General features: G+C 46.5%; 1 protein-coding gene across 2 annotated transcripts in view; it reads left to right on the forward strand.

Annotated features, from left to right (window-relative positions):
* The first annotated feature begins 4730 nt into the window (after positions 1-4730).
* The window catches only part of JKAMP (JNK1/MAPK8 associated membrane protein), a 408720-nt gene continuing 400810 nt past the window's right edge, over positions 4731-12640 (forward strand). Inside the window, exon 1 of one of the 2 annotated variants that reach the window (XM_069638896.1) lies at positions 4731-4943. In XM_069638896.1, coding sequence (XP_069494997.1) covers positions 4877-4943 — 67 coding nt within the window. In that variant the 5' untranslated portion in view covers positions 4731-4876. The remainder of the gene's footprint in view (positions 4944-12640) is intronic. The other variant, XM_069638897.1, reaches the window with a different exon arrangement.

The following is a 12640-nucleotide window of genomic DNA, read 5'->3' on the forward strand; positions in this document are numbered from 1 at the left end:
CAATGCCATATAGACCACTGTCTACTGTGGGATATGACAAGTACCCATATTCCCTTGTCTGCCCCTCTGAATCCTTTACCAGTGATAGAAGTCCCTTTCTCAAGGATTTGGGATGGATATCATTGGACAGTTGGAAACCCCTAGATTGGGTAACAAATATGTCCACATAATCATCGACAATGCGACCAGATACCCCAAGGCATTCCCTATGCGGAAAAACATCACCCAGCAGATTTGAAAACACCCCCTACTGTATTTTTTCAGGGTTGGCTTTCCTAAGGAAATCCTGACTGATCAAGATTCAAATGTTATGAGCAAGCTAATGGGTGAAGTCAAGGAACTACTCTATATTACCACCTTATGAACTTCAGTGTACCATCCCCAAACAGATGGTTTGGTAGAGAGATTGAATAAAACGCTTAAAATTATCCTAAGAAAGCTGGTAGATAAAGACGGAAAGGACTGGGACCGTATTATCCCTGGGAACCATTTGCAGTGAGAAAAACCCCTCTTCAGGATTCTCTCCTTTTGAACTACTCTATGGTAGAGAACCTAGAGATGTCCTGGACATGCTCCGGGAGGCATGGGAAGAACGAGAAAAGGCACCCATTCCTCTTTTGCAAACTGCTACCAGATTGCGAGAGCATATGAGACTTGTTTGAAATCTAGTTTATACTCATATGGAAAAGGCCCAAATACAACAAACATCCACCTACGAGAAAAAGGTGAGGTTAAGATTGTTTTCCCTAGGACAAAAAGTATTAATGCTCTTGCCTAACTCAGAAAACAAGCTTGTCTCTAAGTGGTATGGGCCATATGAAATAATGGAACAAACAGGAATCTGAATTTATGAGGGAGCCCAACCTGACTGGAAATAGAAGGTCCATCTATATCATGTAAATCTCAAGACACAACTCGGGTATCTATGGGTGGGTCACTGACACAACTCATCGAGGAACGTTTAGCTCGGCTCCCGCAACAATGTTCCCAAATCAACCACTGTCTGATATGGCAGACAGTTGTGTTGAACTTGTACAGACAGACACTGAAAGCACTAGCTCTTAAACTCTATCTGTGACGCCACTGGGAGCTAGTGGAGACACTGCAGGAGCTCTGTAGATGGGGTCAGCCAGACCGCCTTCAGCGCCAGTCCGCTAGATCTGGTATTTACTTTGACCCAGATAAATACCATTACAGTAATCGAGAGACCCCATTATAGTGGCGGTAACTAACGTGGTACGGCATGCAGGGGGAGCAGGAGGTGAATTTTCCGCATTGTTTTGAGCTTCCTAAACCCTGCACTACATATTGCCGTGATCTGTGCTTCTCTGGAACCATTAGGGAGTACCTTCACCTCTAGGCTCTTAACATATGTACAGGCAACTGGGCAAGGACCCAAAGAGTTGGGCCAGTATTGGGCGTTCCAGAAGTTATCTGCACTTTGAGGGCCGAACACCAGACCTCAGTTTTGCTGCCATTTAGTTGTAACCAGTTCCCTGCCATCCATTTACTGATTTTGTCCAGGCACTCCCGAGGTTTTCCGGGAGGATCAGTCAGAGGGTAGTGTCATCAGCATAGGTATAGAAAAGGACTTCACACTCAGCAACAAGATTGGCAAGAAGGAAGACATACAAGTTAAAAAGAAGTGGGAGAGGGATGAGCCCTGCGGAACCCTGCAGGTCAAACCTAGAGTGGTCGAAAAGCAGCCCCGGAAGGAGATGGTCTGAGACCTCCCCTCGAGAAATGACCTGAACCATGCCAACAGGGAGCCTGCCACCCCTGCCTGCTCCAGTCGAGTTAGCAGAATGCAATCATCCACTGTATCGAAAAGCCATGGAGAGATCAAGGAGACTAAGAACTCCTGACTCTCTTCGGTCTTGGAAAAGGGCTAAGTCGTCAAATAGTGATATCATAATAGAGTCAGTGACCATAGTGGGACGGAAACCGGACTGAAATGGGTGTAAGCAATGGTTGTCTTCCAGAAATCTTGAAAACTGAGGAGTAATCACTACCTCCATCAGTTTCATGATAGCAGGAAGGAGGCAGATGGGATGAAATAGTTTTTTTTCAAGAGAGGGGCAACAACAACATGCTTCAAAGAAGCAGGGATACACCTGTAGCAAAGGAGTACTGAAGGGCGTTTGTGATCGCCCTTTGCAGGAGAGCTTTTAAGATCCAGAGCGGAACTGCATTGTGAGGTGAGGCTGATTTAAGGCTGCACAATGCTTTCATTACAACTTCATCATCCACCAGTTCGAAGCAGAATTTGCTTAGCTGGGGTGGGGGGAGAGGGGGGTGCTGCAGATTGCCCATTCAAGATTGTTTGGCGAATAGCGCAGATTTTCTCTTAGAAAAAAGTGCCAATTGCATTACAGTGTGACTGAACATCAGGAAATTTAGCCTGCTTCCTAGAGGAAAGAACAGACAGTTCCTTAGCCACTAAAAACACTTCCTTAGAGGAACAGGACGTGTCAATTATTCGAATGGCGTAATATTTAGATTTTTTGGCTACAATCATCTTGTTCTAGCAGGAAACCGCTTGCTTAGAAAAAGCACGATCTTCATCGGAATAGTTACAATGCCACTTTCTTTCCAGACGACGGCAAGCCTGTTTCTGGTCCCGAAGATCTGAGGTTAACCAGGCGGCTGTGGGTTTAGATCTCCCAAAGTGAGTTTTCAGTAGGGCCAAATCATCGGCCACCTTTACCAGAGCTTTCAGGAGAGAGGTTCAGGGATCGTCTCCCTCTCCTCCATATTTGTGGTTGACTTCAAGTAACCAGACAGTAAAAAATGACAGGTCAACCTTCTGCCAGGCCCTACAAGACTGTAGACCATGAGAAACTTCCAAAGCTCGAAATGAGGTTCTGATAATAAACAGGACCAGAAAGTGGTCGGACCTGATGGCCGGAACAGGAGTAAAGCTCACTACCAGCAAATATTCAGAAAAAATCACTTTTGTGAGTAGGGAGATCGTTTTGGAGCCCTAAGAAAAGATTTGAAAGGCTAGTGATCATGTTACTGGCAACCCGATCGAGGGGGTCGTTAGGTTGGAGATTAAAGTCCCCTAGCACAATTAAGTTGGAGTAAGTCAGGCCTACGTTGGCCACTAGCTGTGCAAACTCAACGCAAGCAAATGCGGGATGCTGGAAACCAGTAACAGGTGAATGGTCATATTGTCACTGACCTTCACTCTAAGAACAATTCACAGGGCAGTTGATGTTCCAATACTATGGGCTGGTAGTGTAATAAAGAGAGATAAATGAATGCCAAGCTACCACCCCTACCCATGGGGCAGGGGGATTTGTCTAGGCCAAGAACAGCATAGGTATCTGGGAGAAGCTGGCAGAGACCAGGATCAGAGTTTTCACAAAACCACGTCACTGTAATGCAAAGGAAATCAGGGGCAGAATCCACCAAAAGGCCATGAAGATCAAAGCGATGGGCACCAGCTAACCTAGCATTGTCCAGCACGCGCCTAAGGGGACTCAGAGCCGCTGGCCCACCCTCTTCGTCTCACCCCTAGAGATGGCTAGCTCTTGTGCAGAAGTATAATGTTTATTACATCCACCCCTCTCAAACAGCAAGGTTCCCTCTGGAGCCAAGTCAATCAGCTCTTTTTGAGTGTATATTTACTTTCTTCCTCCTAAAATAATTCATACCCCAATGCAAAACCAATAGGAAAAATGTATTCTGATTTCTACAAGAAAATCTCCCTCGCAAGTGCTACAAAATGTTGGCATGTATGTAATTGGAGCAATCAGAGCAAAAGCTCCTTTAATGACATGCTTACATTATAAATCCCCACATTTTATATGGTGGATAGCAGTCCAGTCCCAAAAATACTGCGCAATGGAGTGTTTTGAGTGTCGCCTTGGTAGTCCATTTATGTTTGTGGCTGTCCGCGTTTTTTATCTTGAAAATCTGGTCACCTTATCCTCTGTGAGAAAACAATCACTGTATCCTGCTGCACAGGATAAATAGTCAAGTATGTCCGACTGCACAAAACATATTTCCCCTGTTTGTTGCACATTACAAGTCCCCAAAATACCCCTCTCCAGGGGACAGGACCAACAAAAAAAAAACACTTTGCGAGAAAACAAACAAAAAGGAACTATTTGCATTACTACTGTAAACTGATATGCTGGAACTTCGCCTGCGAACAGAGGAATGCATGTGCTCAGCCCCATTGCACAAAAACACCATGTTGCACATAATGAATCGCCATCATTACAAATACCTGTAAACATGAAGCTTAAAGTAAACTTGTAACCTTTGCGCCCAGGATTCGGTGCACCATACAAATAAAGAAATAAACAAACAAACAAAGCCAAAATGCCCCGAAATACTCCCTACTCCGAGCAGGCCAAATCCATAGCTCTCAACTCACATGCTTTTGGCGGGTGTCACCCGCCTTGTAAAGAGCTGACTCACCCGACAAGCCTCCTGCACGCCCATTTGTTTCAATGGGCTCTCACCCACCAAAAACAAAATCGGGTATTTTCACCGGCCTTTGTGACACAAATGGTTGAGAGCTATGCCATATCGCACTGCTCAGCTAAAATAAGAACCAAGTATGTGACAGCTTGAATACTGTAAACCAAAATCGCTTAGTAACGCGGGAATGACGCCGTTCCTGAGCAATGGCAAGGATGCTGCATTAAGCTCCGACCTCTCACTCTTGGTCACGAGGCCGCTTCAACATTCCCGCTCTTGCAGTGCCTTGCAGAGACAACACGTTGATGAAGTGCGAACCTGGGGCACGTGACTTCGCCGAACGTCAGATCGTGCAACCCACGTGATGCAGAGGAGACTGAGCTCTTCTGCTAAGGTCCGTTTCTCGGATAGGAACTAGCGACTTTAGTTGTGGGCTCAGTGCATGGGGGTCCAGATCCCTTTCTACTGGGCTCAGAGCAACTCTCCGATGAGACCCGTTTTGCCCATGGGTGAGTTTTCCTTTCCTTTACAGCTCGATACATGGTTCTTACCTTTGGTATACTTACTTAAGGAAAATCGGAGCTGTCAGTTCGTCCCTTGTAAAAAGGGCAGTTTCTCGAGAATATTGTGTCATGGGCGGAACAATCGCCACGCCCCCTGTCACTGTACTGCTTCTTACTCTAGTGCTATAACTCTCTGCACTGCCTTCCATCAACTCATTGCAATTTACCGTTTTGTTGACTTATATTTAAAACGAACAAGTACAACAATATTACAAACAAATACATTTGTCATTATTCTATGTTTATGTTCTTTTCCTTAATGAAGGGCACCCTATTAGTTGTTTCTGGCGCAAACGCGTCTTTTGCTGCTGCGCAAACTATTTTGCCATATGATCCGAGTTCCAAGACCAAATATTACAATATCTGCCAAATGGTGTGGTTATGTGAATATTTAATGGGAACACCAGGTTTATGTTGCTATTTTTATATCTACAAAATAGAAGGAATATTTAGCCATGTGATGGCATGCCGGTTGGATATCTCATGTGCAGCCTGTTTGTTTTGGGAAAGGGACAATTCCAGGCGACGGGTGTGAATCCCTTGTTGTGCCGACAAGGCTCTTCATTCTGAGGGTGATGAATCGAGTACCATCATTGAGTAATTATATTGTGGGTTAATACAGAGCTTAGCTCCATCTTCGTGAAGCTCCTATCAAAATCGCCAAATATAATTATATGATGCAAGTACATGATGACAACCTGTAATAGGTTGTATGCGAACATATTATGGCAAAATGATTGGAACTTAACTTAAATCGTGAAGGTCATGTCACCAACTTTCTTCACTCCACTCTGCACAATAAATACTCTTCTGTTCAAATCCTTCTTGACCTCTCTGCGGCTTTCAATACCCCCCATCATCCCTCTTTTCTGTACTTTCTTGTTTTTTTCCTATGTTTCTAAGCGTTCTTGTCCGGTCTCCTACTTCTGACTCTCGTCCCTTTCAATTTGGGGTTCCCCAAGGCTTTGTACTTGGTCCCCCTCTAGTTTCTCTCCGCAATATCCCTCTTTCCCAGCTCATATCCTCCTTTAGTGAGTGGGGAGAGGTTGGCTGATGGCTTTCCTTCGGCCCCAATTGGTATAGCTGGTAATGTCCCCTTTGTGCTGGTGATTGGCAGTTGACTAGCCATGTTTTCAGACATTGAGGTGGTCATCTGTGGTTCTAATTTTCTTTGGCATTGTGTTCCATAGGTTAGCAATTACCGTGAGAATGTGGTTCCTCCGAATCTCCTTTTTTCTTATTGTTTTGTCTCGATTTGGAGGTTGTTGCTTGATGTTGGGTCTCTTCCCGGCTGGTAGTGGCTAAATTTGGCCTGGAGAAATTTGTCTCCTTGTCCATGTAGAGATTTGTGGGCAATGCAGAGAGCTTTGAATTTAGTGGGATATTCTAGCATAGTAGAGCTTGGTTAGCTTGAAACCAACTGCTACCAGGAGCTACTTGTTGTGAGCTGGTTCCTTTACCCTGTGGTGGTGAGATTGTTATTTCTGTTTTGGCCGGTTATTTGAGGTTGTATTGTCATCCATAGTTATGTCTGTGAGACCATTGTTGAGGGTGGTGTTTGGGTCTCTAGCTTGACAATGGTTGTGTGTTGTCTGTGTAGTTGTAGGCGGTCAGTCCATGGGATTGAATGATTTTCATCAAGGGGGACATGTAGATGTTGAAAAGGAAGGGGGAGAGGCTGGAGACTTGTGGCACTCCACAGATGACATTTTTGGTGTTTGAGGTGAACGGCGGTAGGTAAGTCCTGTGGTTCGTTTTGTGAGGAAGGATTTTAACCATTTTAAGGCAGAGTCTTTTATATCACATTATAACAGTCTTTCTGTTAGTGTTGTGTAACTTATTGTGTCGAATGCCGGTGATATGCCCAGTAGTATGAGGGCAGATTAAGTGCTGTTGGGTGGAGGGCGGTCGTTGGTTGGGGGTGGTGTGATTGGGGGCTCAGTGATCGGTTGTTGGGGGGGGGGGGTGGGGGAGGGGTGCAGTTCAGGGGCGGGGCTGATTATTTTTTTTCTGTTGGCGGGTTTTCCAGGCCTGGTGGCAGGGGGTGTTGATGGGCGTGTGAATCCGTGCCAGACCCATGCTGGAGAACAAAACAGTTACAGTAAACAAACTTATTCCTATTCTCCCCTCGCACCAAAAACCAGGAACAAACTACCAAAGAACATACAGAACACAAGAGGACACCTACAATTCAGGAAACTCCTCCTGAAATCATGGCTCTTCACCCTATAACCAGAAAGAATGCCCATAAGGACATACACAGAGAAACTAGGCCGAGAGAAGAACCTACCCTTACTCCCTAAATCATCAACCCTTATAATATAAGGTTATACGGATCTGTAACATATCCACCTATCAATAAAACAAACCACATTGCATCATACCAAAGAACACCCACAGACGAATCGGAAGGGAGAGCAAGGTATGACTCAGCAATAGCACCTGGCATCCCTTGGAGCGCACAGTCAGCAAAGGGCCACCGACCGTAATTAGGAAGGAGCAGGGAATAATACAACACCACTACCTAAGCAGGGATTATACCCAAGGGTGTACTAAGCTCATTAATTTAGCTGGAGGCCAGCCTCATCCCCCGGTTCCTGAAACTAGACAGTCCGGGAAGAGAAGAATATACCACCCAATGGACTACTGACAGTAAATAGATAGAAAGGAGCTGGTTAATGCTAATATAACACCACTATCGAACTAGGGGATAATGCTCACCAAACCTGGGGTACAAAGCCAATTAATCTGCTGGAACCAGCCACCGTATAACCACAAACTTGACAATCAGTGAACCAAGAGAAAGAGTATACCAGCCCAGTATGACAACCTGATACATAAACTAAACTACAGGGATTATGAGACGTACAACCCACTAACCAAAACCTCAAATTTCAGCATACTTAATTCACACAAGCCCGTACAACCACCTCTCTCACAGCAAACCGCACGGACTTCACCACATCAACAATCAATCAAAACATAGATTGCAACAACAGCACGCAAGGACCCGCTTCGATCCTATATGCACACCCAAGCTCAGCGCACGTTGAAAACCGAACTGAAGCTGCCAACAGTACACCACCTCTCACTTTCCTTCGCCCTCTTCACCCACTAACCCACCCCCACCTTTTGTTTACAGATCCGCCTGCGTGCCTGGAGACCAACTCCGTTGGTGACAGTACGCTATATAAATAACTTTTTAACATTTATTTTTATGTCGCCCTATATAGATAGGAGTGCCGATTCTGTTGCTATCATCGGTCTGAAGCCAACGTTCTAATGGCCGAGTATTCCATTCATTTGTACGTATCTAAGTATGATTTTGTATACATGCTTCTCCAGTATTTTCGCTTGATAGGGCAGGTTGGCCATAGGTCTGTAGTTACTGGTGTCTTCTGCACGTTCCAGTTTCATTTTTATCATTGGTTTGATGTATGCCAATTTGAAAGACTTCGGTACTATTCCTGTGTTTACGGATATTTTTAAAAAGACGCCAGATGCTGAGGAGCTGTGGTTGAGGACATCCTTTGTATATGTATGGGGGGAGAGGGCAAGGGTCGCTTGGTGTGAGGTTGGTGTCCTTTAGTAGTGTGGAGAAAGTTTCTTCGTGAGCTGGTTCAAAGTGGACGAGTCTTGATGTGGTTGGTGTATCGCCAGTTATCCATAGCTTAGTGGTTGTGTTTTATATTTGCGCGGTTTGTATCAATGTCTGTTGGATTGTTTTTTGTTCTGAGGTAGTTGGTGATGTTGTCGTATAGTGCGTGTGTTGGGATGGCACCTTTGTTGCAGGATGTAGGCTTTTTTATCTTTGATTCAGGAGCGTTCTTTTTGTGGGTTGGTTGCCAATTGTTTTCTTGTAGTTGTAAGGCATTGGGAATAAGACTTGGACTACAAACATTTATTAACACGAGGGATGGAGATATACCTATCACTGAGGGGTTTCCCTGCCTCAACGAAACTAAAGGATGTCCATGTTAGTCTGTCCAGAAGCAAAAAAAGAGTTCTCCACCCTGTATCCGAAATCCTAACCTAACCCTTACAATCTAAACCTAAGATAATGTGCAAAGGTGGTGTTTCTCTGAACTGGTTGAAGGTGGTTCCTTCCACAGTTCCGACACAAAGTTCCAAGAGGGTGCAAAAAGAAACAAAATAAAGCTCCCTGCCCCTGAGTTTCTCAGCCTTTCAATTATATAGTTCTACAATCCAGAGGGTATGGCTCCCTTTCCCTAGATTCCACATACTCCAGGGATTCTCTGTCGCTCAGTGATTACACAAATTACTCCAGTTTCTTGATCAGGGATGTATGATTCCCTTCCCCTAGAGTTTCCACGATCTTAAGAGGTCACTCTCCTTCTTCCAACTCTTACAGTGTTTTTTCACATTGCCTGGTGTACTCTCCTGCCAGGCTTTTCACACCATTCACTTCGTTCTTTTCACTTTTCTCCTATGCTTGGTATTCTCTCCTGCCAGGGTTTAGGGTTTTGAGTCTTCCCTCATGTTGTCACACGTCTCCTTTGCCTGGTATACTCTTGCCGCGGCTTTCACAGTAGGTTGCACCAAAGGGGTATGATTCTTCCCTTGTGCCTTTCCATAGATCATTTTGTATTTGGTTGCAGGTCCCACACTCGCCACACGTTGCTTGGTATACTCGCCTTCCGGGTCTTTTTCAACAAATGTCAGTTTCGCTCAATTCATTTTTGGGGTATTCAACCGCTCTTCACTGGTTTCTCTTCTTAACACTTTCAGCGTTCCCTTGCCTGGCTTCGCTTTCATACCGCTTCTGTGTGGTCTACACTATGAAGCTCCCTGGTGTCACCCTTCCCTTTGTTGGGCTCACTGGTCTCTTGTGGTGGCTTTGGCGTTTTCTGCAGTCCTCGTTTCCTTTACAGGGGAGCCTTGTCTTGCTAACACCATCCTGTCGGCTCTTCGGTTTCCGCTTCACTGTGGCCTCATTCTCGCAGCGTCTCCTGCTGCAGAGTCTCGGACAGCGAACATTCCTTCCAGCCTCTTGTGATGCTACTGAAAGCCACTGGCCTGCTCCCTTCTCTGTCATCTGTTTCATTCTCCATCCTGCGTCGGGTAATGTGGACCTGGTTCCCATTGATCTCCATCTTCTTGCAGTGCTGGGCATTCTTGTCCCAGCACCTGTTGGATATTTCCAAAGATTAGAGCGAGTCTCTAGTTCAGTGATCTGCATTACTCCCGCGATCCCGCGTCACATAAGGAGAATGGAAGAAAGCCTCATAGTCAGGGGAACTTGTTCTATGTCGCAGTATGTAATACCAGTTGGGGGATTTAACTATTGAGTGTCAGCCTTGGTGGGAAGGGGGATACCAGGTTCCTGCCAGTGAGTCTCATTCCCTCCTTTGAAGGTTGTCACCCCCCATGTGATCCTCCCTCGGGCAGCCACCCCTAGGGTCTGGATCAGGTAGTGGCTGCCCTTCCCTGGCCACATGGGAAGAGAACCTCCCCAGACAGGGAGTGAGGATGGTCCCCGGATTGACCACATAGTGTTGTAAATTTAAAGAAAAAATTAATTTTTTAATGCATTTGTTTTGCTTTGTGGCCTGCTGATTTGCGTCATCTGAGTTGTCTTTGGTATTTTATTTTGTCAGCTTTTGTTATTATTTTCTTTCAGCTCTTTGGTGAACTAACTTGCTGCCAACCTTTTTGATGAGGTTTTTCTGGTTGGTCTAGGGTCTCGATGAGGTGTGTTTGCGTAAAAAATACTCTGAGTCTGGGGTAATACTGTTCAGCTCTGCGGTGTTCGGTTGCGTCGATTCCAGCAGAAGTGTTAAGGATTTCAAATCAAGACTCTTCCAGTTTCTTTTGTAATATTGCATTCCTAGGCAGTATGTTGGTTTAAAGTTTGATAATATGATAACGGCCTTGTACACAAGTGTTTCTAGGTGTGATAAAACAAGGTAGGGAAGACGGAGGGAGGACAAGACAAACAATCTTACTAGGTCATGTATCATTCGATCGTGCAAGTGCGCCAATGCAATGTTCAGGGGGAAGGGAGAGGGGTAAGTGCCAGGGAAGGGGAAGGGGAAGTGCAATCAGGGCAGCACGGCTTTGGGTAAGTGCAATGAGGCAGGGGACTGTAGGGGTTACAGATACATCCCTTAAGTGGGCTTAGGAGCGGAGGCAGTGCAGGGGAGACTGATCAAGGAGGAGCCTGGTACCCAGTAAGACTCTGAGGGTATCCAAGCAACCAGTTGTCACAGCATACGGGTAGGTCGGCAGGAGAGGGAGAGAAAGCAAAGGTGGAGAGGAAGGCCTGGAGCTGCTTCTGGAACTTCAGGTGGTCCAGCTCAAGTTTGAGAGGGTAGGGAGGCCATTCCAGAGGTAGGCACCTGCAGATGAGGGATCTAGCACCCCCACTCTCTGCCTGGTGAACCGTCTGACCCTCCGAGTTGGAGGTGGCTGAGTGAAGGGCTCGAAGAAAGGTATTTTGGAAGAGAGAGTTGGATGTAGTCCAGGCCCGGCTCCAGAAAGCCTTGTGGACGATGCAGAGGGTCTTGAGCTTGACCTTGAAGACACAGGGAGCCATTGGAGGGATATGGTATCAAGGATACGTCTCAGTCATGTTCTGGATTAGTTGCAGAGGGCAGAGAGTAGAGTAGAGTAAGGCAGATTGAGAAAGAGGCTGTTGCAATAGTCCAGCCTAGAGAGGGAACCAGGGCTCTGGAGACCGTGAGCTTCTTAGAAGCATCCAGGTGGATGTTGAGGTCTCTGAGGAGAAGTTGAGAGGTAGAGGTAAGGAGAGAAGAGAGGTCAGCCCACTGTGAGAGGAAAAGGGCAACCTAGCCAGGTTGCCTGTGGATGGTGGCCACAGTCCGAGAGAAGCCAGGAGAGACCGAGAGCCTGCAGACCAGGCATTCAAAGGTAGACCTGCATAGGAATGACTGAAGCAGGGACCCACTCTGGAAAGATCAGAGCTACTTCACCTCCGAGTTGATTGGTTCTGGGCTCGGAGAGGCTCTTGTAGCCATCGGGGAGGAGAGTGTCAAAGCTTGTGACAGAGCTGGCCCTAAACCACGTCTTGGTGAGAGCGAGGACATACAGGTCGAGTTCTTGGTGGTGGTGGCGGCACATGTCAGAGGAGTGTTTGACAGCAGAGCGAGAGTTGAGAGTAGTGACGTGGAGCAGCTTGCCACATTTGAAAGACTTCCGGGGTGGGGTACAGACTTGAGGTACACCCAGCGGAAGTGGTAGAGGGGCCCTAGTGTGGGCCGAGGTGGTAGCAGGTGGTAGCAGGAGGTGGCAGCAGTAGGTGGCATAGAAGCCAGAGATTAGGAGCATCATGCTAGAGAGGTGGCGGAAGAAGGAGGTGGCAGAGGTGCTAGTAGGAGTAGCAGGAGGAGTAAGAAAGTTGAGACGCCAATCAAAAAGTATGCGATTGGGCTGAGGGCCAGGACTAAGACTCTTCCATTCAGACATTAATGATGGTCTGGGAGGAGTGAAGGAGGCCAAGAGGACCTCCCACTGAGTGCCACCATTAATGGGAGAGAGAGCCGAGACCATATGAAGGGTCCATAGGTCTGGAGAGGGAACGACCAAGAGGATGTCGGTTAAGGTCTGTCTGGAGGAAGCGCTGATGTGCATATCGGCGATTGGAGGCTAGGGTTGGAGACCAG

This window comes from Ambystoma mexicanum, chromosome 14 (assembly GCF_040938575.1).
Source record: "Ambystoma mexicanum isolate Mex_15411 chromosome 14, UKY_AmexF1_1, whole genome shotgun sequence".
NCBI classification, from domain to species: domain Eukaryota; kingdom Metazoa; phylum Chordata; class Amphibia; order Caudata; family Ambystomatidae; genus Ambystoma; species Ambystoma mexicanum.